At 44.3% G+C, this 27666-nt stretch overlaps 1 protein-coding gene across 1 annotated transcript in view; it reads left to right on the top strand.

Moving 5' to 3' along the window:
* Positions 1–24710, top strand: part of LOC140896674 (immunoglobulin lambda-1 light chain) — a 165965-nt gene extending 141255 nt beyond the window's left edge. Inside the window, exons 5-9 of the mRNA XM_073308646.1 lie at positions 11811–11868; positions 19625–19915; positions 21361–21420; positions 23345–23461; positions 23942–24710. Of these exons, the coding sequence (XP_073164747.1) occupies positions 11811–11868; positions 19625–19915; positions 21361–21420; positions 23345–23460 (525 nt within the window). The 3' untranslated portion in view covers position 23461; positions 23942–24710. The remainder of the gene's footprint in view (positions 1–11810; positions 11869–19624; positions 19916–21360; positions 21421–23344; positions 23462–23941) is intronic.
* The last annotated feature ends 2956 nt before the right edge of the window (positions 24711–27666 follow it).

Here is a 27666-nt window from a genome sequence, read left to right as displayed (position 1 = left end):
AGCAGAGAGTAGCAGTGGTTTCCACCATGCATTGGAGGCCCATGTAGAGTATTCACTAATGAGTCCATTTTTTAGCATCCCTGTTGGGAAGATGTTATGTAGGCAGACTTCATACATGGCTCTGTGTGTGTGCGTACACACACACACACACAAAACAGCAAGATAACTACCACCGTAAAATCATAGTTGAAACAAGAGTCTGTGATTTTTATGGAGCTGTAGCTATCTGGGGTTTAATGTGAGTGCTTTGAAGCAGACAGATACACACAAAAGTGTGATAGACACAGAGATAGGCAAGACTCTTCTTGTGAGCTTCCCCCCCATTGGCTGAACCTTCTAGGATCAATCACCACCCCGGATTTCCTATCTAGAAGCTCCCAGATCTGCAGAAATGTTCTCTGCCCAGAAGCTCAGGTAGCCACCTTGTGCTGCTCTCCAGTGGTAGAAATGGGAGTATCTTTGCTCCTTCTGAGTTTTCTGGGCACCCCAGTGTTGTGTGAGTTTTTTTTACAGAGGATGCACTTGCAGGGTGTGTGTCAGGGGAGACAATCTGGCAGGGTGGGTCTATTAATTTTGCACCCCTTCTCCATTTTTCTAGGTGACCTTCCCCCATTTAGACTGGTGGAGTTTGGCCCAGCAGTGGTGCGGCCCTCAGAGACTCTGCAACTGAATTGTGCTGTCTATGGTTCCTACATCACGGGTGGAGGGACCTTCTGGTATTGGTTCAAGCAGAGTCCCAGGAACGGGCTGGAATGGATGGGGCTGATTGATTCCAAGGGGGATACTGCATATGGCCCATCATTGAAGAGCCGAATAATAATCTCCAGGGACACTTCCAAGAACCAGTTTTATTTCCAGCTGAGGGCCCTGACAAGTGCTGACAGTGCCAGCTATCACTGTGCCAGAGGATAGGAGACACAGTGATTGGGAGCAAAGCAGGAGCGAGGCAAAAATCTGAAAGATCTCTCTGAGGGGCGTGAGGAGTTGCAGAGTGTCTGAGGGTGGGCTTCATGCCAGAGGGAAATAAAGGCAGAAGTAGGATTAAAGAGACTTCAGAAGAAACCACATGGAAACATTACATTCAGACCAAAGAGAGTTTTAAAACTGGAGTTTTATTAAACTTATTATCCAGAACCAAACAAACTCAAGTTGCAGTAGCCCCATTGCTGCTGAGTCCTTTCAGAGCCCCTTTGACTTCCTTCGCAGGCCCTCGATCCTTAAAGGGCCAGGGTGCAGACAAATCTAACCCTGAGATTCCCTTCTGAATGCTGCCTAAACTCTTAAACTGGACCTCTGCCTCTGTCTCTTTCCTTCCCTCTGAACTCTCACATGCAGAAACTCTCACACTCTCTCTTTCTCTCCTGCCACACTTACCATCACGGTACGTGAGCGCCTCCTGCCAAGTTTTTGTTCTGAAACAAATTGAAAAGAACATATTTTTCAAAGACCTGTCAGCACAGCAATGGGAGAAACACTGCAAATGTTAATCATCAGCAGCTTTCCCTGCAGTTTCAGAGAAATCAAAAGGCTTGCGGTTTTGTGGGAAGGGTGGCCCAGACTGACATAGTCCCTGAGTTCTCCGAACCAAACCACGACACACAGCATGGGAACATGCTCTCCAGGCAAGTCCCAGGTGTGTGGCCAGCCCAGACAAACATCCACTGCCCTGTGGGGGTTGGGAGTCAGGGGAAGAGGGGTCTGTGCAGGTAGAGGTGAGAAAACCCACAGAACTTCCTCTTTTCACTGGAAGGGATTTAAAGACAGTCTGGAGAGAGATTGTTGGGGCTGGGTGATTTTATCCCCTTCATTTATGAAAAGGACAAAACAGAAACAAATCCATATAATAAAAAGGAAAGAAGAATTTAATAAGGTTGTATAAACACACACAATAGCAACAGCACTGCGTTACAACAACAATAGCAAAGGGAATAAAAACAACACTATCAGTGACAACAGTCATAACAATGTAATTGGCAACCCCCAGAGCAATACAGTGCCTTTAACAATAGCAACGATAATAATTCATAAAGTAATACAACCCAGCAAACCAGCAACCTAAACATCAGCCCCCAAGCCAACCAAATTCTCAGTCAAGAAACCAAAGAAATAACCAGACAAACAAATAACCCACTAAGTGAGCAATCAAGTATTAAAAATGAATGAATAATAAATTAAACCAATCAAGTATATAACCCAAATCAACTAAACAAATAAGAAACCAAGCAGCAAATCAAGCAAGGAACCCGATGGTCAAAGGAATAATGAACCAAGGAAACACAAAGAACGAAGCCCTGTGAAGCTGGCAGACCAGGCCAAAGCCCCAGGCCTTACCGCACTCTTACAAGTTCACAGCTGGAAGCCCGGCCAGTTCACCTGTGTACTACCACAGACTAAAGCGATTGTTAGATATATTATAATGTAGTTGGTGTTTAAACGTCATGAAAACTGATAGGACGCTGCATGCATTGTTTTCACGTACCTGTGTCCTGCTATAATGTAATAGCAAACATGTACCTTGCGCATACCCCCCCTCCCAGTGATTAAATAAGCCACCAAATGAGAACGAAGCCTTGTGCAATGCAAATGCAGAACTTTAATAGGAAAGTGCTAATTTCAAAGCAAGGAGTGTTCTGTAGGTGGTGACTGGAACTCAAAGGCTCTAAACGCAGAGACTGCTCTCCAAGAAAGAGCCCACGTGGGTGGTGACCCCCGTACCCTGTGAGCAGATGCTGTAAGTATGGACACAAGGCAAAAATCTTCACCTCTGGACTGTTTGAATTCTAATGAGAAGACAGAGATCCCCAGGGTTATTCTGGGTAGCCCCAAGAGACTTTGGAAAACTGGCAGATTACTACATCTCTGCTACCATTGGGAGTCATAGATCATGACTCACCTGTACATATATTTTTATGTGCTTTAACCTCTCAGTAACTCTCATTCCTTTGTCCTAGCTAATAAACCTTTAGTTAGTTTACTATAGAATTGGCGTCCAGCATTGTCTCTGGTGTGCGATCTCGAATGCTAATCAACCTGACTGAGTGACTGGTCTCTGGGCCTGGGTGTAACCTGATGATTTATGATTTTTGGTGTAACCATTGATCACATAGTCCAGCTTGGCTGGGTGCAAGAGAGACTGGAGTGCCTCAGGGGATTGTCTGCGACCTTGTACTTCAGGAGTTCACATTTATTATTGGGTTTGTGAAATGTAATGATAGAACACACCACCAGTCGGGCTGCCCGCCCTGCTTCTGGCCGTCTGCGCTGAGGTGGGCTCTCATGGTTGTGCACCACTGCAGACAGCGTGACACCCCCTAATCAGATAAAAGAGTGATTGAGCAACCACATAAAAACCCAACTGGTCAATCAGCCAAACTCTCCAACACCACGCAAATAATGAATCAAACAAATAACCAACAACCCAGCAAGAGTCATGTCCTTCTCTGTTTTTCAGCTTCCCCATCTGTAAAATGGGGATGATATACTGACCTCCTTGTTCAATAATTTTGAGATCTACACAAGAAAAAGCATTATAGGTTTTACTATTAATTGTATTATTATTAATTATTATTATTATTAGACACAAATAACCACATTTTTAACTTTAAACTCTCCAAAGAGTTCTTGTGTCACAGACTCATTCTTTGTGCTGCCCTGGAAGAGTGCTGGTAAAAGTTTGTTTTATGGCTCCCAAATGTCCCTGACAACTCTGAAAATTTGAGCCCCAAATTAAGATTTTCAAAGGATCATAAAGGATTTCAATGAGGTCTGGGTCTCTACTTTTCAAAAGATACCTACGGGTGGAGAGAGAGATCAGACTATTTTAAAGAAAATTCCCAGGATATTAAGGGTTAAACTTCCAAAGCAGCTAAAGGAACTCGTGGACAAACCTTTCATTGAAAGTCAATGTAATCTGGGTGCTTAACTCCCCTCCTCTCCTTTGAAAATCCCAGCCTAGTTCTCTATAAATGCCTCTTTAAAATAACAAAGGAAACTTAGGGTCAGATCCCCAGCCAATGTCAATTATCAGGGATCCACTGACCTGAATGGAGCAACATTGATTTACACCTGCTGTGGGCCAGGCTCTTAATCTTTCAAAAAAGTAATTATGGAATCTCTATTTTCAGATGATAAGCACAGTATTTTGTCAGGGCAATTACAGACTAGCTGGGGTTTGGTAAACCCGGTGCTTGAGAATGCATGATTGTGTCCTGTGGAGGTAGAGTGAAGTCTGGGAGGTTTTTGTAGCGCGGTTTATCACTGTGTATACTACGTACCACAGTGATTGAAGATAACTGAGTTACTGTACATAAACCAACACTGTAGTTTCTGCAGGTGGAGTGTACTGTATCTTTAGATGCACCGAAGGAAGGAGGTTAAAAAGATAATGAAAGGGCAGCTGCTTTTAATCTAAACCACAGAAAGTGATACATTCGTGCACAGGTTGTTCCATTTATTAGAGTCAAGGCAGCATTCTTGGTGAAGGAGGATCAGGCTGGGAAGCAAACTTCCAAAGGGGATTTGTCTACCCCACTGTGATGCTCCTTACTTCATGTCACAATGACTTCTTTAATAAATCTTTCACACCAGGACTAGTTGACAGCCACAACAGCAAACCCCACAATAAAAAACAAACAGAAAAACAAACAAACAAAAAATGAACAGAAAACTAATAAATAAAAACAAAACAACCTCCCCCCCCTCCCGGCACAAAACCAACCCCTTCCAATCTCCCCAAAGCCAAACCAAACCTACCAACCAACCAATCAAAAGAATGGAACAAAATGAACAATCCCCTGGCATACTCCATGCAAAGGTTCCCCTGGTTAAAAAAGGCAGAGAACTCCTTGAAATCTCTTGGGGACCTTGCTATGCTGTGGTGAATAACCTGATCACTATGATCACTGTGAGATAGCTCGTTAGCTAGCTAGATAACAGGGTGTGACACGGGGGCCAAAATGACAAAGGGTTACCTGTTCTTTACAGGCAACTTGCCTCAGACTGGACAAATTCACTAAACCTAATACACAGCTTTCACAGTATTTATCCATAAATGCTAGCATCTGAGCATGAAAGCTTGTAAATCATAGCTATCCATAGTCATGGTGAGATGTGTTATGGGTTCTATTTAGGGAATAATGTAATTATATTGAAAATTATGCCTTTATGGTCTTGGAGGGAAAGTGAGTCACCAGGAAATCCTATGTCTTGGTGATGGGTCATTCAGGCGGTCAGGAATTTACACCCCTCACTGGCTAGCCATTGATGTAATGTATTGCTCAATTGTCTACTTTGTGGCAATCCAGAAAAGTCAATGGACAACCATCAAAGACAAACTGTAAATATCAAAACCACTTGGGAGTGAGAAGTGAAAGCAATGCAGTGATGGCATGGCCCTGTCTGTGAACAAACACAAGAGACCCATTCAATAGATCACAGGGCAGAGAAAGACCCTCTGTACCCACTGCTGAGGACTTAACTTGATGAAAGACTAGGGGCTAGCAAGTGCTGCTAGCTGCGGGGTAGCAAGACTGACTTTCAAAGAGAGAATCTACTTGATTATCTAGGAAAGTAACTATTAATAAATGTAGGCCCTAATTCACATTTTATGATTTTCTTTTGCATGTAGCTATCACTCACACTAGTTTCTATTTCAGTCTCTGTTCTTTCTTCAATTATTTTTCTTTTGTTTTACTAGCATCCAACTCAGGTGCTGTGTGTGGTCCAGAACCAGTGCTCTAAGGTAAAACTGGTAAACTGGGGTACGCTGCTCCTTTGGGAACAGAGGATCGGGACTTTCTGTGGGTATCCAATGATCAGGGCCTAGACACCAGAAGGAGACATACTGAAGGGACTCAGGGGCTGGGGTGCAGCTATTGTCAACCTGCAGGGCAAAGGAACAGCTGGAATAGCCCAGAGGAGAGGCTGTTTTTTTTCGGGAACTGACACCCTGCCAGGAACAGGCAAGACTCCCCCACACTGAAGGCAGGTGGCAACAAGGTGACTCACATCCCTGCGTGTCCCAAGAATGGTCACAAGCGGTGTGTGTGGGAATAGATAGATTATAACATTTCAGAGATGAAAATATATTCTTTCATCTAGTCCACCTCTGTGGGGCCCAACGGAGGAAGAAGTCTTTGGCTAGTATTTTTATCCAGGCTTAATTTTTAAAGTCCCAAAAGATGGGATTGGCACACCTCAAGAAATATTCATAGAATCATAGAACTGGAAGGGATCTTGAGAAGTCATCTAGTCCAGTCCCCTGCACTCATGGCAGGAATAATTATCTAGCCCATCCCTGACAGGTGTTTGTCCAACCTGTTCTTAAACATCTCCAATGATGGAGATTCCACAACCTCCCTGGGCAATTTATTCCAGTGCTTAACCAACTAGAAAGTTTTTTCCTAATGTCCAACCTAAACCTCCCTTGCTGCAATTTTAGCCCATTGCTTCTTATCCTATCATCAGAGCTTAAGAAAAACAATTTTTCTTCCTCCTCCCTATAACAACCTTTTACATACTTGAAAACGGTTATCATGTCCCCTCTCAGTCTTCTCTTTTCCAGACTAAACAAACCCAATTTTTCAATCTTCCCTCACAGGTCAGGTTTTCTAGACCTTCAATCATTTTTGTTGCTCTTCTCTGGACTTTTTCCAATTTGTCCACATCTTTCCTGAAATGTGCCACCCAGAACTGGACACAATACCTGAGGTGAAGCCTAATTAGTGTGGAGGAGAGCAGAAGAATTACTTCTTGTGTCTTTAGAGTAACAGCCGTGTTAGTCTGTATTCACAAAAAGAAAAGGAGTACTTGTGGCACCTTAGAGACTAACCATTTTATTTGAGCATAAGCTTTCATGAGCTACAGCTCACTTCATCGGATACATAAAGTGGAAAATACAATGAGGATGTTTTTATACACACAGACCATGAAAAAATGGGTGTTTATCACTTTAAAAGGTTTTCTCTCCCCCCACCCCACTCTCCTGCTGGTAATAGCTTATCTAAAGTGATCACTCTTCTTACAATGTGTATGATAATCAAGGTGGGCCTTTCCAGCACAAATCCAGGGTTTAACAAGAATGTCTGAGGAACAGTTGGGGGGAAAGGGGGGAAGGAATAAACAAGGGGAAATAGGTTACTTTTTATAATGACTCAACCACTCCCAGTCTCTATTCAAGCCTAAGTTAATTGTATCCAATTTGCAAATGAATTCCAATTCAGCAGTCTCTCCTTGGAGTCTGTTTCTGAAGTTTTTCTGTTGTAATATTGCAACTTTCATGTCAAACTGGACAGTCTCTATGTAAAAGAATAAATGGACAAATCAGATGTCAAGAATTATAACATTCGAAAACCAGCTGGAGAACACTTCAATCTCTCTGGTCACGCGATTACAGACATGAAAGTTGCGATATTACAACAGAAAAACTTCAGAAACAGACTCCAACGAGAGACTGTTGAATTGGAATTCATTTGCAAATTGGATACAATTAACTTAGGCTTGAATAGAGACTGGGAGTGGCTAAGTCATTATGCAAGGTAACCTATTTCCCCTTGTTTTTTCCTACCACCCGCCCCCCCCCAGAAGTTCTTGTTAAACTCTGGATTTGTGCTGGAAATGGCCCACCTTGATTATCATACACATTGTAAGGAGAGTGATCATTTTAGATAAGCTATTACCAGCAGGAGAGTGGGGTGGGGGGAGAGAAAACCTTTTGTAGTGATAAACACCCATTTTTTCATGGTCTGTGTGTATAAAAACATCCTCATTGTATTTTCCACTTTATGCATCCGATGAAGTGAGCTGTAGCTCACAAAAGCTTGTGCTCAAATAAATTAGTTAGTCTCTAAGGTGCCACAAGTACTTCTTTTCTTCTTGTGTCTTGCTTACAAGACTCCTCCTAATACATCTCAGAAGGATGTTTGCTTTTTTTGCAACAGTGTTACACTGTTGACTCATATTTAGCTTGTGGTCCACTATGATACCCAGATCCCTTTCCGCAGTTCTCCTTCCGAGGTAGTCATTTCCCATTTTGTATGTGTGCAACTGATTGTTCCTTCCTAAGTAGAGTACTTTGCATTTGTCCTTATTGAATTTCATCCTATTTACTTCAGACCATTTCTCCAGTTTCTCCAAATCATTTTGAATTTTAATTCTGTTCGCCAAAGCACTTGCAAACCCTCCCAGCTTGGTACCATCTGCAAACTTGATAAGTGTACCCTGCATGCCAGTATCTAAATCATTGATGAAGATATTGACCATAACTGGACCCAGAACTGATCCCTGTGGGACCCCACTCTTTATGCCCTTCCAGCATGACTCTGAACCACTGATAACTACTCTCTGGGAATGCTTTTCCAACCAGTTTTGCACCCACCTTATAGTAGCTCCATTTACGTTGCATTTCCCTAGTTTATTTATGAGATGGTCATGTGGAACAGTATCAAAAGCTTTACTAAAATCAAGATATACCACATCTACCGCTTCCCCCCATCCACAAGGTTTGTTACCCTGTCAAAGAAAGCTATCAGGTTGGTTTGACATGATTTGTTTTAGAGAAATCCATGCTCACTGTTACATATCACCTTATTATCTTCTAGATGTTTGGAAATTGATTGCTTAATTCTTTGCTCCATTATCTTTCCGGATACAGAAGTTAAGATGACTGGTCTGTAATTCCCTGGGTTGTCCTTATTTCCCTTTTTATAGATGGGCACTAGATTTGCCCTTTTCCAGTCTTCTAGAATCTCTCCCGTCTTCCATGACTTCTCAAAATAATTGCTATATCTTTAGGCAATAATTCTGTAAAGAAGTCCATGAGGACTATTCTCATGCTTAAAATTAAGCACATACACAAATCTTTGCTGGCTCAGGGTTTAAAATAACTAATATGAAGATAGAAAAGTGAGACTGATGCCACTGCAGTAGGATTGGTTGAAAATTTTCCAACCAAACTCGTCTGTGATAGAAAAGTGGGTTTTTGATTAAATGAAAATTTTCATCCAAAAAGGAAATGCTCCCCAAAGTTAAATATTTTTGGTGAAAGTGAAATATTTTGGTTGAAACCAAAATATTGCAATTTAGATATCCTGTCTTTGTGCCTCATGTGAGTTGTAATTTAGTTGTTTCATGTCCCCATTCCCCGCTATGGACTAGGCTCCCCAGAAGACTACATTCCTCATGATGCACCAGGGCAAAGACTCCCATGATGGAGCCATCTCCCCTCACCATGGGTGGGGGGGGGCATAGAGCATCATGGGAGATGTAGTCCAATCAGGTAGTCCAGCCCTTAAAGAAGGGGAGCATGAGGCAGCCAAACGACAACTCCCGTGAGGCACCACATCTGAATTTCTGAGTGAAAATGTTTGTTTTTTGGTGCGGGACAAAATACTTCATTTTTTGATATTTTCACTGAAAAGTCAATTTTGTAAGTTTTTAAAAGACTGTTGGGTTTTTTTTGGGGGGGGGGAGGAGGGAATCCCATTTTCCAACCATCGACACTCTGCAGGTGGAGTCTTGGTTCGACTCTGTGAAAGTTTTGGCTGAGGCTTTTAAAAATGATGGAGTAAAGCTAGGCTTTTAAATTTGCATGGGGTACATTTTTCAATAGTACTTGAGTGAGTTAGGAGCTTAAGTCCCATTTTCAAAAGTCATTTTGGGACATGGGAGCCTGAGGCTAGAGAGTTAGGTCAATGTAAGGCAGCTTATGTTGACCTACTTATGTCAGTGTCCACACTACAGCCTTGCTGCTGTGGAAGTAAGTGCTCTGCTACACTGACATAATAACTCCACCTCCATGTGTGTAATTCCCATTGAAAATCAATGCGCTTTAGGCACATAGATGCTTTTGAAAATCTCTCCAGGCACCTAAATATCTTTACAAATTTGGCCCTAAATTCCTAACTCCCATGGATTACAATGAGAGTTAGGCTCCTAAACTACTTAACTCCTTTTAAGAATCCCACTAGGTGTCTAAATACCTCTGTTAATCTGTCTCCAAATACCTTAGTTAGCATTGAAAATCTCTATGTCTAACTTCCTTAGGCTCCTTTGAAAGTGCCAGTCTTGAACTCAAGCTTTAGCTCCCCCAAGTCTGAAAACCTTGGCCCATCTTCATGTTGCCGAGGCTGGAATGAAGCTGTGGTAAGCAACCGCTTTCATTTCCTTGGAACAGTCTGTTGGGAAGTCACATGGCTGCATGCACTCTCACAGCTCTGTACAGTAAGAAAGAAGAGGTGTTTTTTGTAAAGAGGTGCAGCACTGTGGGGTGGGGGGATATACTACCACAGTGACACAAACTCCATAGAGTGCCGTACAAAAACCTGCAGATGCAAGAAAAGCAATATTTCGTGGCAAAAAACACACTAACCCAAAATTTCAGAGGCGTAACTACAGTTCATTTTATTCTTTTTCTCCTATTTCCATGTAACCCCCAAGAAACAGTTTGAGCAATATCCTAAGAGCTGGAAAGAAGGTTTAGCTGAGAAGCATCTTCTGGCACAAAGTCTTTGGAATCGTTCAACTACAGAATGATTTTTTCTAATTTTTGGCAGAAATAGGACATGTTACACACTTCCTGGCTTTGAATAATGTGTCCTGCAAGGATAAAGTCCTGTTTTTAATCCTCTGTCTTGGCATGTCTACGGAGCTCCTCTAGAGACCTATTCTTCAGCAGGCTACAAACAATGTGGATACAGATAAACTGATCTTCGGAAAAGGGACCACTGTCAAAGTAGAACCAGGTAAGTACAAAGCTTTGTATGTTTAAAATTACACTAGAAGGGAAGGGGAGCATTGCTACGTGGTTCCACAAAGAAATGATTTTGCTTTCTGGGGTTTGAGAGGATTTTCTTGCCAGCTGAAGACTCAGCTCTGGATGCTCAGATGCATTGCACAGCTCCATTGGACCGAATGGCCCATAATCCCAACTAGTGTAAACCAGCTTCATGCCATAGGAGTCAAAGGGCCAGATGCCTCCCCAGTGTACATTGGGTGTGGCTCTATTGGAGTGAGTGGACCCGATCGCGAGCTGGTGCATATTTGTGTAGCCGCCGTGGAGCCAGTGGTCTAGATCCTTGGCTCGTATCTATTGGCGTAGCTCTACTGAAGTCGATGGCGTTACACCGGTACACACTAGCTCAGGGTGTGGTAACCTGAGCCAGACTTGGTGTAAAAATGCCTCAGCGCCACTGAAGTTCCGTGGATTTGCACGGTTTTAGGTCAGTCTCAGAACGCAGGCCCCAGGGTTCAATGCTGATGCGCGAGGTGGGTTTTGCGATGACTCTCTAACTCTGTGGAGTATGAGAAACTGATTTTCGGGAAAGGCACCAAAGTGACTGTGGAACCAAGTAAGTAATTCATCCCCAAAAGGAAGCGTGAGTGTTTTTCATCTTCCTGAAATAATGGCTCAATAACCTCGGGGTGAAGTTTTGAAAACTGCCTAAGCAACTGGGATGTCCAAGTTCCTTCAGAATGAATGGGAATTGGATGTCCAAATTGCCCGGCTGACGGGGAAAATGTCACCCAGGAAATTTAAGGTTGTTTTAGAAAAGTAATTAAAGTTTTCAGAGAGGGTTGAAATATGGGGTGAATCAATGGAACAACTTTACAGCTTGTTGCTGGATTTCTTTGTCTGGAGTTTCTTGGGTGTAAACTGAAGAAATTGGATTAGGTGGTGGTTGTTGATTTTTGTTTTGGAAAGTGGGGCTCTAATTTAAAGGGAAAAAATCTGGGGTTTGTGAGTCAGTTCATGGAGTTCCAGCATTCCTCTGAGAGAGATGGAACATGTAAGTTTTTGTAGGGACCCTTTGAAGTGTGTTAACACATTGCCCTTGGTCTTTGGGAAAGGCACTCAGCTGAGAGTTGAACCAAGTAAGTATTTATCAAGTGTATTTTTCAGCTTCTGGGGAAGGGTAAAGTGGTTGAAAGGTTGATTTTATTGTTCAGAAATATCCAGCTGTGTATAGAAACTGACAGCAGAACAGTCCTTGGTTGATTATGGGTAAAATTTTCAAAAGCAGCCATGGCTTAGATGCTCAAAAGTCTTATGTGCCTAACTTCCATTGAAATCACCTAGATACTTAATGATTGTCAGTCAGTCCCATCGACTTTCAATGAGGCTTCAGCTCCTATGATACAGATTTAAATGTATTTAGGTGATAAAGGCTGTTGAAAGGTGTCTAGTAAGATTTTTCAAAAGCACCTACATATCTAACTCCCATTGAAATCAATGCATCTGGACAGGTTTGAAATCCCCACCAAGTGCCTATCTACATCTTTCAGAGTAACAACCAGCCGTGTTAGTCTGTATTCACAAAAAGAAAAGGAGGACTTGTGGCACCTTAGAGACTAACCAATTTATTTGAGCATAAGCTTTCGTGAGCTAAAGCTCACTTCATCGGATGCATACTTTCCACAGTATGGATCCGATGAAGTGAGCTGTAGCTCAGGAAAGCTTATGCTCAAATAAATTGGTTAGTCTCTAAGGTGCCACAAGTCCTCCTTTTCTATCTACATCTTGAAATACCTATAAAACCAGCCTAAATTAACCTAAATACCTTTACAAATCTAGCTTGTGGGTGCTTTTGAAAATGTTACCCTTGAAAACTCAATTCCCATTAAAAATAACAGGATTTGGGTGTCCAAATCCCCTAGGCAACTTGATATGTTTTCAACTTTTTGCATGCTCCATGAAGGAGATTTGCAAAAAATGCTGAAGGAAGATAGGAGCGCAGTTCCCTTGGCACTTTGAAAAGCCTCTCCTCCATGAACACAGCACAGAAAGCGTCCAGTCAGACATACAGCTGTATATTTGAAACCTTGTTTGGTGGCGTGGGTTAAGGAATAGTTGGATATAGGGAGAAGCCAAATATTCTGACTGCATGTTTGCATTTTTTAACAATCTTGTTTCATCTTGATTTTTTTTCGAGAACACCGTTAAAAGAAGTGATAAAACATTGCCTTGAGGTGGCAGGTACAAGCTATTGTGTTAATTAGTGAATCTAGAAAACGTGTATACCATTTGTGTCCTTGTTGCTGTTAAAACCCAGTCCAGTGAATTCCTAGCATGAAAATATCTGCTAGTCCATCTTCATTACAATCAGACTGGCCAGATTTCCAGCTGGTGTCAATCAAGAAAAATCCGTGAGGCCAAATGCTCACCTGGTGTAAATGGATGTAGCTCATGTGAAGTCAGTGGGAGAAGATCCCCAGCTCCTCAGTCACTGGGCCAGATCAGCAGCTGGTGTAAATTGACATAACTACAGAGAAGTCAATCGGGCGGTGTAAATTGCCAAAGCCCTGTCGATTTTACAGAGCCTCAGATTACAAGTCCAGAAGGGGCCACTGTGATCGTTTAATCTGACATCCTGAATATCACCCACCACAGAACTTCCCCAAAATAATTCCCATAGAATATCTTCTAAAGAAACATTCCTTCTTGACTTAAAAATTGCCCTTGCTGGAAAATCCCTTGGTAAACTGCTCCACTGGTTAATTGTCCTCAGTGTTAAACTATACACCTCATTTCCAATCTGCATTTATCAACTTCCAGCCATTGGATCATGTTAAACCGCTTTCTGCTACATTGATAAACCCATGATCAGATATTTGTTTCCTATGCAGATACCTAGAAACGGTGATCAGATCACCCCTTAGCCATCTCTTTGTTGAGATGAACAGGTTGAGCTCCCTGATTCTGTCGCTATAAACGTGTTTTCTAATCCGTTCATCGTTCTCCTGGCTCTTCTCTGATCCCTTTCCAATTTATCAACAAAAAGAAAAGGAGGACTTGTGGCACCTTAGAGACTAACCAATTTATTTGAGCATGAGCTTTCGTGAGCTACAGCTCACTTCATCAGATGTAGCTCACGAAAGCTCATGCTCAAATAAATTGGTTAGTCTCTAAGGTGCCACAAGTCCTCCTGTTCTTTTTGCGAATACAGACTAACACGGCTGTTCCTCTGAAACCTGTCAATTTATCAACCTCTTTCTTGAATTGGGAACAGCAGAGCTGGACACAGGATTCCAGCAGAGGGTAAACTAAACTTTCTCTCCCCCCTTTTATGCACCCAAGGCTGCTTTAGCCCTTCTGATCTCTCTAACACAGCGCTGCCAACCCGCCCCCCCCCCCCCCCCCCAGCATCTGTCCCAGTTCCGTTGCGCCCGCAGCGCAGCTGGCCCGCGGCTCAGCGCCTTGGCCGCGCGGAGCTCAGACAACGCCCCCAAGGGGCTCCCCGCGAAGAAAGCGGCGCCGCCCTCGGGGTCCGGAGCCGAGCTGTGTTCCTGCACCGAGAACCGCACACAGAAGAGGGCTAGCGAGGCAACCCGGTTTTGTGCTGCCGCCTGTAACGGTGTCCAACAGCCCTCCTCTTCGGCGGCGGGCCCGGCTCACCGGGGGACCCGGCGCGTATTTGTTGTGTTTTAAGGTCTCGGAATCACCAGCGCCCGGGGCTAAGAATTTTTTCGCATTCAGGTGACTGAAGTTAGGCGCCCAGGCGTCTGCTTTGGCCCCTCGTTAAACGGGGTGAGCTCGGCGCTCCTCAGGGCCGTCTCCAGGCGGAGAACTTGGGCAGGGGCCGTTGTGCGCTCAGGGGAGAAGCCGCTTAGCCAGCCATCCAGATAAGGGTTCTGGAGCCTCGGGCTGGCACCGGAGCCTTGGCCTGTGTGGCTATGCCGGGGCTTTCTAAAAGAGCCTAGGTGAGTTAGGCGCACAAGTCCCACTGCTTTCAGCACCTCGTTCTCTGAGGCACCTTTGAAAATCCCCGTCTTAGACCTAATCCTGAGCCCTCACCTTAAGGTAACAAGTGTCTGTGGGGTGAGTTTGGGCAAGTCCTAAATGCGATTCCGTTTCTCCATCTGTGAACTGAGGATAATGAGACCTTATCTCGTTGGAAAGCTCTCAGAGATTCGTGTATGGGAAGCACTGTAGGAGAGCCAGCCATGATCTGTTACCATTATTGGTTGAGAATTCACCCCGGAGACGACCAGGGTGTGTTGTGGGGGTGGAATTTCAAACGTTTTTCCTTGCAAATAACTTAAGACCAAAAGGATGCTGGAAACTTCTCTCAGTTGGCAGAGATTGTTCTTTAGGGTTGACACTTTCAAAGCCTCTGAGTGGATTTGGATGCTAAATGGTCATTAATATGAACAGGAATTAGGTGCTCAAATCTTTGAGACCCTCAACGTGGCGATGTAGTGTATGCTTCATTTCCCATCAAGTGTTTTAGCCAGGTGTAAAATATCAGGGAGTATTTGTCAACCTTCAGAATACCTCCCTGGATGATCGCCACGCCTCAGTAGAGCTGGAAGGTTCCTACACAGCCATTTCCCCTTTGTTAGGAGAGGAATTAACCCGTTTTCCGTGGGAATGGAAGAGCAGTTGGTCCGGGCTAGGTGCGTGCCAGAGACAAGCTGCAAGTGCCCGACACAGGGCTGGGACTCGGTGTGAGAATTTAGCAGTGTGTTTACCACCGGGAAGCTCACGTTTGGAAATGGGACTAAACTCACAGTCCAGCCAGGTGAGCGGGGGCAAAAAAAAGTTTGAAGGCTTTTCATAAACTGAGAGTGAAGGCTGGGGTCTTGCAAGGAGCCGAAGGGACTTAGGCGCCCAGCTCTAATTTAATATCAATGGGAATTGGACACCTAAATCCTTACAGTTCCTTTGAAAATTCCAGCTTTGGGGCAAGACAGTGACACCCTGATGTTCCTGAATCCCTTACTCTGCAAATCACCGCCTTGATTTTAGCAGGGCCATGCACAAACTAAGGTGCTACTCAATGTGAGTAAAGTTCTCAGAATTTGGCCCTTAGATTCCAGAATGTAATCCAGAAATTCACAGATTTCAGAGCACTTTCCAATCTCCAGTTTTTTGAAGAGCCTTGTCACACTGTGTGCGAAGTGCTCATTATTTAATATTTGGGAAAGGCACGACTTTGACTGTGGAACCAAGTAAGTGTTCATCTCTCTCACCCTTTAGTCTGCACCTTTTCCCAGCATTACATTAATTTTTCCTTTCAAAAGAGAGAGAAATAAAGGAACTGTTCCTTCCCTGGCAGTTCTGGCGCTACAAAGAGGTACAAAGAGAACGTTTATATATATATATATATATATAACCCTGTTTTCATTCCCACTGTTAAAATCGTTTTTTCCTTGCACTGGAGAAGAATGGTCTCCAGGCTGAATGGAAAGCAGGCCCACTAATAAATATAGCTGGCTGGAAATGTTTGACCAACTTTTTAAAAAATTGAAAATAAACATCCCCCCCACCCCCAACCCCATTAGGTTCAAATCTATCAGCTGCTTTGAAAACATTCAGGGTTCTTTTTTGTAATTTTGAACGATCCATTGAATCATGTTTTAAATTGAGATTTTGACTGACATTTTTCCTTTCCTGAAACCTTCATGTTTTGAGGCTATGAGACATTTGTATAGCCCTTTTGATAATGTTATTGCTAAAAGTGAAGAGAATTCTTCCTGGGAAATAAAAGGGAGGGCATTTCCAAGCCAGGAAAATGGAGACACAGTTGAAACAGATGTCCCTGTTTCTACTGGTCCAATGTGAGGCCGAGAAGTAGTTACAATCAGCTGAATTTTCAGACTGAAGTGATGTGAGAGGCTTCCTGTTCAGTAGGGTTTAGGACAAACTCGGCAGTGATATGACAGGCGAGAAAGCGCTGAGTTTGCAAGGCTGCCGGTGGGACTTTTGGACGTGGCGTTAAGCTTTTGGTTGAGCCCAGTAAGGAACAGCTAGGTTGTATTGTCGATAGTGTTTGATTCCCATTGCCTCAGGCCAATGCGTATGTAGCGTCTCCATTACACGGGTGCAAATCAGGCTTCCTCTGAGCGCAGGCCCTGGAGTTGTGTGTCTGGCCCTGCAGCACGGTGCATGGGAGACCAGAGCCCTGACTTTTGGCAAAGGCACGAGGCTTTCTGTTGAGCCCAGTAAGTGTCAGTTTTGTTCTCTTTTCCATGTCCGCTGGCGGCGTCGCTCCGGGTCCTCAGCTGGTTCAAAGCGGCCCAGCTCCGCCTTCAGTGCAGCCACGCTGGCTCTCGATCATCCAGGAGTTTGACCCATTGTTTCCAGTGCCTCGATAACGGGGCATGCTGAGCCAGGGGTTATAGTGGGCGAGAAGCTGGATGAGAGTCAGCAGTGTGCCCTTGTTGCCAAGAAGGCTAATAGCATTTTAGGCTGTATAAGTAGGAACATTGCCAGCAGATCGAGGGACGTGATCATTCCCCTCTATTTGGCATTGGTGAGGCCTCATCTGGAGTAGTGTGTCCAGTTTTGGGCCCCACAGTACGAGAAGGATGTGGAAAAATTGGAAAGCGTCCAGCACAGGGCAACAAAAATGATTAGGGGACTGGAGCACATGACTTCTGAGGAGAGGCTGAGGGGACTGGGATTATTTAGTCTGCAGAAGAGAAGAATGAGGGGGGATTTGATAGCTGCTTTCAACTACCTGAAAGGGGGTTCCAAAGAGGATGGATCTAGACTGTTCTCAGTGGTAGCAGATGACAGATTAAGGAGTAATGGTCTCAAGTTGCAGTGGTGGTGGTTTAGGTTGGACGTTAGGAAAACCTTTTTCACTAGGAGGGTGGTGAAGCACTAGAATGTGTTACCTAGGGAGGTGGTGGAATCTCTTTTAAGGTCAGGCTTGACAAAGCCCTGGCTGGGATGATTTAGTTGGGGATTGGTCCTGCTTTGAGCAGGGGGTTGGACTAGATGATCTCCTGAGGTCCCTTCCAACCCTGATATTCTATGATTCTGTGAGATTATCCCCTCCTAAAGCCGGAGTGACACCATTCCAATGAATCATGTTCCCACTGGGGAAGTGTGGGGAGAGTCCGGCTTTGATGATTTTTATGACTGTAAGTGGATAGGAGGCTGGTCTGACGAGCTCTTAGATCGCATTTCGCACGGCGGTTCTGAGGGCTCCGTTTGCACAGTCGGGCTCGTTCACACACAGGGCTACCAGTCAGTCTGCACAAGACCGAGATCACGGAGTCGGGCTGTCAGGAGTACAGGATAGGCCCGAGAGCAGAGAAGAGCTGTGGCATGTAGCTGGTTTTTTTACTGTAAGGTAAATTAACAAAATATCATGGAGACGCGAATGGAAAAGCAGCACAATTAGTGTGGAAATCCATCGCTGTTAGGGCTATTACTGCGCTCTAGCTGGTGTAAACGGAAAGACTTCCCACTGAACTGAGTGCTGCTGCTGATTGACACCAGCGGGGGATTTGGCCCATGGATAGACTAGCGAGATTAGGTCACTTCACACCACCCCACTGAATCCCATTGCTCTATGGCTGATTGACACCAGCTGGTGTTTGGTCCCTCTGACTTCAGTGCAGCAATGTGGGTTTGTACCAGATGCAACTTGGTTTTCCTTCATATTTACAAAATTGTCAACATCTGCTTCCCACCTCAGACAACCCTGGCCATGAGCAGTTACACTGCAGGCACTGACAGGGGCCCTGTACCCCTCATGCCGTTCCACGTTCACTAGGTTTCCTGGATATTCACCTTCATGAAACATTCTGAGACAGCAGCATGAAGTGGTCTGATGAAATCAGATTTGCTTGCTTTTAAAGTGCCATAATAACGCTTCTCCAGAGAGGGTTGTGTTCCTTGATCCACTGGCACATGGGAAACGCCTTTAAAAGGTGCCCTGAGAGTTGCAAAATATCCTTATAACTCTTAGCAGAGTTGCAAAAGCCCCTGTGGAACTCGGTAACTGTGAATTACTAAAGGATTTCTGGGTTTTGCCACCGTTCCTAGGAGTGGTACGTTACTCCTGAAGTAGAGTCATGACTCCTTGTAGAGCCAGGAGTAAAAGAGAGCAGAATCGGTCACCCACTGGCATAACTTCCTTTCTTGCCGTCATTGCGATCCTTATGTGGTTTGGCCACATCAGAAAGCGGCGGAACATGAAGGACCTTCCCGCGTGGGCATTTATAATTTCAGTCCAGGTGCCAAGATGACGCCAAGACAGGATTAAATTATACTGTTGAGTTTTATGCTACAGGTGTACAGGGTTTGCTAATTTTAAGGCCCGCTTGTTAAAGACTGAGGCTCTTACTCGGACAGGAGAGGCTCGTGATGCATGTGAGTTCTCACCAATATAAGTAGGTGTTACGGACCTAGGGAACATGGGGATTGTTTTTGATATTCATATCAATGTCCACTCTTGAGTTTTCAGGCCGGGCTTTTGAGTGCATAGCTCCTTTAGTCTCCTTTGAAAATCACAGCCTTCGTCCCCATCTCTCTCCCCGTCTCTGTCTTCTGTGGTCCCTTCTTCTGTGGTCCCTTCTGCCTTCAGCACCTCTGGCTGATATTTTCAGCAAGGATTCCAGCGAGTGAAAGTTGCACCTAGAATTACGGTCTTTAAAAAATACCTCAGGTGATATTTTCTCCAATTACCATCAGCAGGGCTTGTATCCAAACCCGCAATGTGGAGATGTAGCGCTCTACATCCCATCACCATATCCAAAACTTCCCATTGCTATATCTGACCCAGAGGCGAGAGACTCCATAGTCCATGACTTTATTCTATGATCCTTAACCTAACTCTCCCTCCCTTTAGAGTTTAATCTAATTAAATTATAACCCTCAATTATTTGTTTTCAGAACATAAGGAGATTTCCCCTCCATCTGTCTTTGTTGTGAAATCGACAAAGCCAAGAGAAAATGATGGCAACAAGTTGACGGCGGCTTGTTTAGTTAAGGATTTCTACCCCGCGAACATAAGCGTAAGCATGAGTCAAGAGAAAGAGGTTGTATACAAATCGAAAGAAGGCATTCTCTCTTCCAATGGGAAATACAGCATGATCCAGGTGATCAAGGTTGAACCTAATGAAGAAGTGAAGTGCTTTGTTAAACACGAAGGAGCCTATACTAACCAGACAGAGCCTCAATCAGGTATAGTTATATGGTCCAAATGTGAAAGTTATCATCGCTTGCCAGATGCACCCTATTTCATGGTGCGTCGTAGTCCTAAATTCAAGGATACCCACCCCTCCCCAGGAAAGCTGGATAGAATTTCTAATGGGAGCTAGGAGCCAGATGTCCAGTGGTGTTTCTGTGCCCAAAGACACAGAGAGGTGCACAGAAGGGCTTTCAAAAGCACCTAAGCAGTTCCTTCCTAACTCAGTTAGGGCCAGATTTTTAATGGTAGGTGGGCTCCCAGTGGGTGTCAGGCACTTAGATGTTTTTGAAAAGTCCAACTAGGTGCCTAAATCCCTTTAAAATCTCACCCCTCTGTGACATTTCAAACAGCATCTAGACACCTAACGCCCATTAATCACATAAGGCTCCTGACAGCATCTTTAGTCACCTTTGTAAATCTAACCCTAGGTGGGAAATGTGTCAAACCCAATGTTTCTGCGTTGAAAAGTGACCTTTTAAGAACATGAAAAAAATTCCCCATTTACTCTTTCGTGAATAATTGTGTGTCATTTTAATCAAAGTTTTTAAGGAAAACATTCTTCACAATATTATTGAAACTGTGATTGGAATTTTCAGAAAAGTAAAGTGGAGTTTAGCTAAACAAAAATTTTGGATTATATTTTTGATTTAAAAACGAAGACCATGACAAAGTTTTAAAAAATAAAGCCTGCCTCGGTTTTGAACTTAGCAATGAAATTAACTTCAAAATGTAACTTTTTCTTGGTGAAAGTGTCTTTACATTTTTCAGCCGGTGCTCCTTGAAAATATTTCTCTTAGGGCTTAGATTTTCACAGCCACCTCATGGATTTGGATGTTGAACTCTCATTTACTTACATGGGAATTGGGACTCCAAATCTCAACCTTAACTTGTGATCCAACTCCATATAAAGTCTCCTATTGACACGAGTAAGACTTAGATTCGGTGTTTAATGGAAAAAGCACTTTGTTCCATCCAATTAATGAGGGCTTTTCAAATATTTTGTTTCAAAACCTTTCCTTGGTGGAAAAAAGAATTTTTTTAAGCATGGATTTTTACAGAAAGTATCGGCATTTTGAGAATATTTTTTATTTTTAGTCAGGAAAAAAAAAGAGATGTTTTCCCCCCAAAAGGCTTTTGTTCTGGGCTGGTTTTAGCTGATTTTTTTTTTTTTTTTCAGTTTTCAGCTAAACTTTTGGGCTAGAATTGTTTGGGTTTTGGTCGCTGAACACCAAAGCACAATGTTGTGTTGTTTTGACAAAATGTCGACTTTTTCTGTGGGGAAAAATCAAAAAAATGTGTGACCAGTTCAAAAGTTAATTTCAGCCTGATTTTCAGGCATTTCCATTCACTCATTACTGGGTGCGGGGAGGTTGTATTTATCATTTGTTTCATAATTGTTTTAATTGAGCTCTATTTTAATTTCTCTCTCTTTCGACAGCTCCCATTCAGGCTCCAATCAATAACACTCAGTGTGAACCTTCAGATTCCACTTCCGAAGGTTAGTTACGAAAAATAAAAGGAAATATAATAAAGGGCCAGTGGAATGATGTTTGTTTGAGGGTGTGGATTCAATGCAGATATTTGACAATGGAATTTCTGAGTTGAAAAATAATGTTTAACTTTTGACTCTTTACTGTCAGTTTGTAGTTGCTCTTTCCACGCAGCAGTGCTGGTGACCCACAAACGTTACTAATAGGGCCCGACCAAATTCACGGCCCTGAAAAACACATCAGGGACTGTGAAATCTGCTCTCTCCCCCGTGAACTCTGGTCTCACCCGTGACATCTGCTTAGTGTAGGGGAGGGGCAGGGCAGGGAGCTCTTGCCATGTGCCCAGCTCCAGATGCTAGCCCCGACCGGGCTGGGGAGGGACAGGACTTCCTTTTCCCCAAGAGGGACCGCTCCCAGGGCTGAGTCAGACCCATCTCGGAGAACCTCCCAGGGCGGCAGGAAGCTCTGTGGCTGCTGGCTGGGAGCCCAGCTCTGAAGGCAACCCTGCCATCACCAGCAGCACAGACATGGAGGTGGTAATACCATGACCCCCCCCCAGCAATTGCCTTGCAACCGCCCCCCCAGCCCACTTTTGGGTCGGGAGCCCCACGGTTACAACACAATGAAATTTCAGATTTTTAAAATTCGATGACTGTGAAATTGAGCAAAATGGACTGTGAATTTGGGAGGGCCCTTGTTATTCATGGAGTCACCTGTCTGGGGTGGCTCATGACCATGAGGACCTACTTCAGGGCAGACTGTCAAAAACAGGGCAGACACCCCCGACTGGTGGTGGGTTGTATTATAAGATTTCAGCAACTCAGTACCAAATGTGAACTCCTGGATCACTGTACCAGTCTTACCATGGAGTCACAGACAGTCCCTTTTGATGCTCCAATCTATCTTGCCACCCAGACAAATGGGACTGAGTGATAAATGGTCACGTACACCAAAAATCGCACCAAACTCAGGTTGCTTCCATCCCAAGAGACCAGTCACTTACCCCTAGAACAATTGGTACCCTAGATCTTACACCAAAGACAACGCCTGTAGCCAATCCTGTAATAAACTATCAAAAGCTTTGTTAACGAGGAAAAAGAGCGTTATCTCCAGGCTAAAGCAAGCAAACATAGACACACCAATGAATTACCGGCTAATCCTAAGAGTGGCAGAGTTGTAGTGATCTGTCAATTCAAAGTGTTTTCAGGGCAGACCAAGGAGGCAGAACTCTCTGCCCTTCAGAGTTCAAACAGCTAAAAAGATGGAAAATTTTCCGGTGGACTTGTTTTATTTCCTTCATTCAGCTTCCAAGCCCACAGGCTTCCAAGCTTCCTTCCAAGTAGCATTTCTCGGGTGCGATGGGGCCACTACACAATCATTTGTATTGCAAAGGTTCTTGGTGGCCCATCTGAGTGTGATGGTGCATCTGAATGGGCAGAGGTTGTAAATTCAGGGCAAACATTTTTCAAGTTATAAAGCAAAACTTACATCTTTTCTTACAGCCATGACAAGTGAGACTAATGCATTCAGCACCTTAAAAGCATCTCCTAAACTCTAAATCCTGGAGACATTCTGAGAAGACTATTACCTATTTTGAGCAAAACTAATAAAGAGGTGACCTGGTCTGGTCTCCAGCTATGAGTTTGTCAGTTCTTAGCTAATGCCTGCAGCCTGGGCAAGAACTGGCATCTGGCCTGCCAGCGTCACACATGGGCTGAATACAAATGAAAACCATAGTCTGAATAAAATAAAGAAATGCTACTTTATCTATCTGTACAAAGTCTTTCTTTCTTTCTTTCTTTCTTTCTTTCTTTCTTTCTTTCTTTCTTTCTTTCTTTCTTTCTTATAATTTTTATTGAGGTGTTTCCCACTTTCTGCTGATATAAAACCATTTGATCCAAGAAGGTGCCTCCCTCCTTTTTTTCCCCACAGAGCCAAACATGGAAAAAATGAACATGCTGTCAGTGACTGTGCTGGGCCTGCGAGTTCTGCTTGCCAAAAGCATCGCCTTCAACATGCTTATGACTGTCAAGTTGTTCATTTTCTGAGGTAGGAACTCTTACTATCATCATGTCCATGCAGGGGCTTGGGGGGTCATTGTTAAGGATTTTCAAAGGAATTATGGGAGTTTTGGGATACAAAATCCCATTGAAATCCAATGGGAGTCACTGGGCCAATCTCCAGCTGGTATAATTCAGCTGTAACTCCACTGGACGTGATGGACCAGATCCCCAACTGGTATAAATTGTCTGCACACCCACTGATTCCATTTGCGGATGCAGATTCTCAGCAGCCTTCAGAAAGCAGGGCCATGGTCAAGCGCCCAGAATGAGAGGTTGCTTTTGGAAATGTTGGCCTACGGTGCCCAAAGTCACACAGAAAGCCTGGGAATCCAGCACAGATCTCCTGAGTCAGAGTCTGGGACATCAGCCATTACAGATCATCACCAGAGTGTAGACCCTAGGGTGATGGTCCTAGTGAAATGAACAGTGTCCAGAATGTCTGAGCACAGATCTGTCATTTTCATAGGTTGTGAGGAGTGAACCAGCAACGGGCTGAAGACAGGAGACCGGGACCAGTGCCAGAGACTTCAGTTGGGGCGGATTCCCAGCTGGTGTAAACCACTGTAATGCTATTGGAGTGAGTTGGAACAAATCCCCAACTGGTGTAAATGGCCTGTCATGCCCTCCGAGTCAATGGGCCGCACGCCCAGCTGCTGTCAATTGGCGACTTTAATACATCTATACCAATTATCACCTTCTTGGGATTTGTCCCTAGATCTTCTTTTCCATGTTTTAAATTATTCAATTTTTTCGGTTCCCCATTCTCTTCATTGCTAGTTAGTTCTGACTCTTAAATGATGTATCACAAGATAGTAAGTACTTGTATTCTTCTTCAGTCTTCTGTTTAATAGGAATATTTAGCGGGAAGTTTCCCTACCACAGTATTACATTGAGGCTTCCAAATCCCTTAGGCAGCTTTGCAGAATCTTAGTTTGATTTTTTTTCACTATATAAAAATACTGGTTTATTGCTTAGGAAATCCATTCATAGCTGAAGCATTTTATCATTTTAGAGTAGAAAATTTGCACCAGGTCTGTCACTGGTATAAATTGGTGCAACTCCATTGACTTCAACAGAGCTGTGCTGACATACACCAGCTGGGGGGGTGACGGCCCATGTCCTCACGTTATTTGTGATAGCTGGTCAGTTCACCTCGGGGATCTGTGCATTTATATGAAACTGGTGGTTGCAGCTTTCTGTGCTTATTATGGAAATAATAAAGGTGATTGTGCAAAGGGAAAGAAAGACCCTTTTTTTTACCCTCTGTCTTCGGCGATTCTGAATTCATTCTAGTTATGGGTGAGTGTTTGGGTCTGAGCTCATCACCAAGGATTTTATTCAATGGCCACTGAAGTCCAGGGGTTACAGCCATGAATTTCTGTAACTTGAGTTCATCTGCCTGTGGATTTGTTGCAAGAAAAACACTGCACAAAACTGTTCCCACTTTCATCACCAAGGGTGGGATTTTGAAAATTGCATTTTGTAGTTAGGCAAACAAAGTTCACTGAAGTCAATGGGGGCTGTGCTCCTAATCCACGTAAGTGCTTTTCACAGTCCAACCATAGAGGTGGTATGAAGAAAAAGTAATATTGTTAAAAGTTTGGATTTTTCAAAGGAGTAAGGCATGTAGCCCCCACCCCTGTAGCTTTCAATAAGATTTGGGCATCTAACTCCTTTGGCCCCTTTGAAAATTCCAACCAAAATATTCTGGATATTCTTCCATCCTACAAAAAGAGACACAGAGATGCACACTAATACACGTGGGCATACGCACACGGGTGTGCAGGGAATAGTGTGTGTGTGTGAGTGAGAGAGAGATGGGGGTGTAGGGGGATAGGTAGACAGAGATAGAGAGACGGGTGTGTATGGCGATAGAGAGATTGAAAATACAAAGTTTAGAAGAGAACATTTGTTATTTTTTCTGTTCACTGCTAACAGGAAGGCACTAGGAGGAAATAACTTTTGGTGGTTTGCTGGATGATACAGTTGCTACAGCAACCTGGACCAGAGGGTTATTTGTAGTCAAAATACATCCCCTCCCCCACCGTCCTTCCCCTGCTTTATGTCAGTTACTAGCAGGCGCCCAAATGAGGCAGGATGCTGCGGTGACAGCCGCTCAGCTAGTCACGCCATGCAAAACAACAGCCTCATGCTCATTTCAGAAAAACATTTTAACCGCCACCGTCTTTGATGTGATGTTTTTCTGATGCTGACTCTGAGTCAGGGCTGACCCCAGGGCCCCAGTTGGAGGCTAAGAGGGGCTGGGCTGTAGGATGAGCTCTGGGGCAGGGTCAAGTTCAAGGTCTCAGTCGTTAGCTCCATGGGGCTTAGTGGCCCAGGATACCTGAAGGAGCCTACAGCTCTGGAATGAGGACCGTGGTCCTCCGGCAAAGTGGAACCATCTGTCATAAGGATGATCACTTCTGTAACATGGACACAGAGCAGCATGAGACATTTTAAAAATATCTCCTTCCCTCCAAAGCCCTTCCAAAACAGCACTCCACCACAGACACAACTCTCCTTGGAGCGAGGAGGAGAGAGAGAAAAGAAAGCGCGTGTAACAGATGTTAGTCCCCTTGTGCTAGGGGGTGCCCTGCTGCCGGGAATGATGTGGGGGTTCAGTGGAGGGGGTCTCCCCCAGAGTCAGTGCTGACCCCAATGTGCCAGTGTGGCAATAAGGGGTGCTGAGCTGCAGAAAACTAGCAGGTGACAAGGTGCTGGAGCAGCCATTTTTGAAAAAGAAAACGGAGACCCAGACCACGTTGGCTCATGTAAGATGCTGTAGCAGAGCAGGGCAGGGCCCCCTTAGCTCCTGCCTCTGCTAGTTTCACAAAGTCACCCTGAGACCCTGGCGTTAGTCAGCACTGGTGCAGTTTATTCACAAGCTTGTTCCCACCACCGTTTCAGCCTATACAGTTGGCCCTTCACCGTCTGCAGGCAAGAATCATAGAATACCAGGGGTGGATGAGACCTCAGGAGCTCATCTAGTCCAACCCCCTGCTCAAAGCAGGACCAACACCAACTAAATCATCCCAGGCAGGGCTTTGTCAAGCCGGGCCTTAAAAACCTCTAAGGAAGGAGATTCCACCACCTCCCTAGGGAACCCATTCCAGAGCTTCACCACCCTCCTAGTGAAAAAGTTTTTCCTAACATCCAACCTAGACCTCCCCTACTGCAACTTGAGACCATTACTCCTTGTCCTGTCATCCGCTACCACTGAGAACAGTCAAGATCCATCCTCTTTGGAACCCCCTTTCAGGTAGTTGAAAGCAGCTATCAAATCCCCCCTCATTCTTCTCTTCTGCAGACTAAACAATCCCAGTTTCCTCAGCCTCTCCTCATAAGTCATGTGCCCCAGCTCCCTAACGATTTTCATTGTCCTCCACTGGACTCCCTCCAGTTTGTCACATCCTTTCTGTAGTCAGGGGTCCAAGACTCCAGATGTAGCCTCACCAGTGCCGAATCGAGGGGAATAATCACTTCCCTTGGTCTGCTGGCAATGCTCCTACTAATACAGCCCAATATGCCGCTGGCTTTCTTGAGAGGGAAGAGCTACCTCCCTGCTTCTAATCCCTGCCGTTTCCCTTTCTTTCTGCTCCTCCCTTGGCTTCCTGCCTCGGAGGCTATTATACAGTCCCAGGCTAATTAGGTGGCAGCTGTCTCTGTCTCCCCAATTAGTGCCAGGTTACCTCCAGCCAGCTCTAATGTATTCCCCTAAATGGGAGCTGGCCTGACAGAGGGCTGAATCAGCAACCCTTTGCCCAGCCCTCTGTCACAAATGCTATTTATAAAATTGCTTATGGTGTATTAAAGGCAATTCCTTTAGGGTAGTGAGTAAAGGTTGGATGCCCTGAGAGATCCCTTTTAGGTATCTCAGCCTTGGTTTATTATTTTTCACTTATTTATTAGGCAAGAACATCCCCTTCCACTGCAGTAATAGATGGGTGAAAATTTGTGTCCTATGTCAGGCAGGAGGTTTCACTAGGAAATACTTTGCCACACTGTGCACAATCGGCCCGTGGAACTCCTTGCCACAAGATTTCACTGGGGTCAAGAAATTAGCAGGGCTGAAAAAAGCCCTGGGCATGTAAATGGATAATGAGAACACCCAGCGTTGCCAGAACAAAGATTACAGAATGGACACGAGCTTTGGAAGAATTAGAAACCTTCCTTCTTCAGGACATAGGCTGA

This window comes from Lepidochelys kempii, chromosome 13, assembly GCF_965140285.1.
Source record: "Lepidochelys kempii isolate rLepKem1 chromosome 13, rLepKem1.hap1, whole genome shotgun sequence".
NCBI classification, from domain to species: domain Eukaryota; kingdom Metazoa; phylum Chordata; order Testudines; family Cheloniidae; genus Lepidochelys; species Lepidochelys kempii.
The sequence above is the reverse complement of the archived record's forward strand: the minus strand, read 5'-3'. Positions and strand labels throughout refer to the sequence as shown.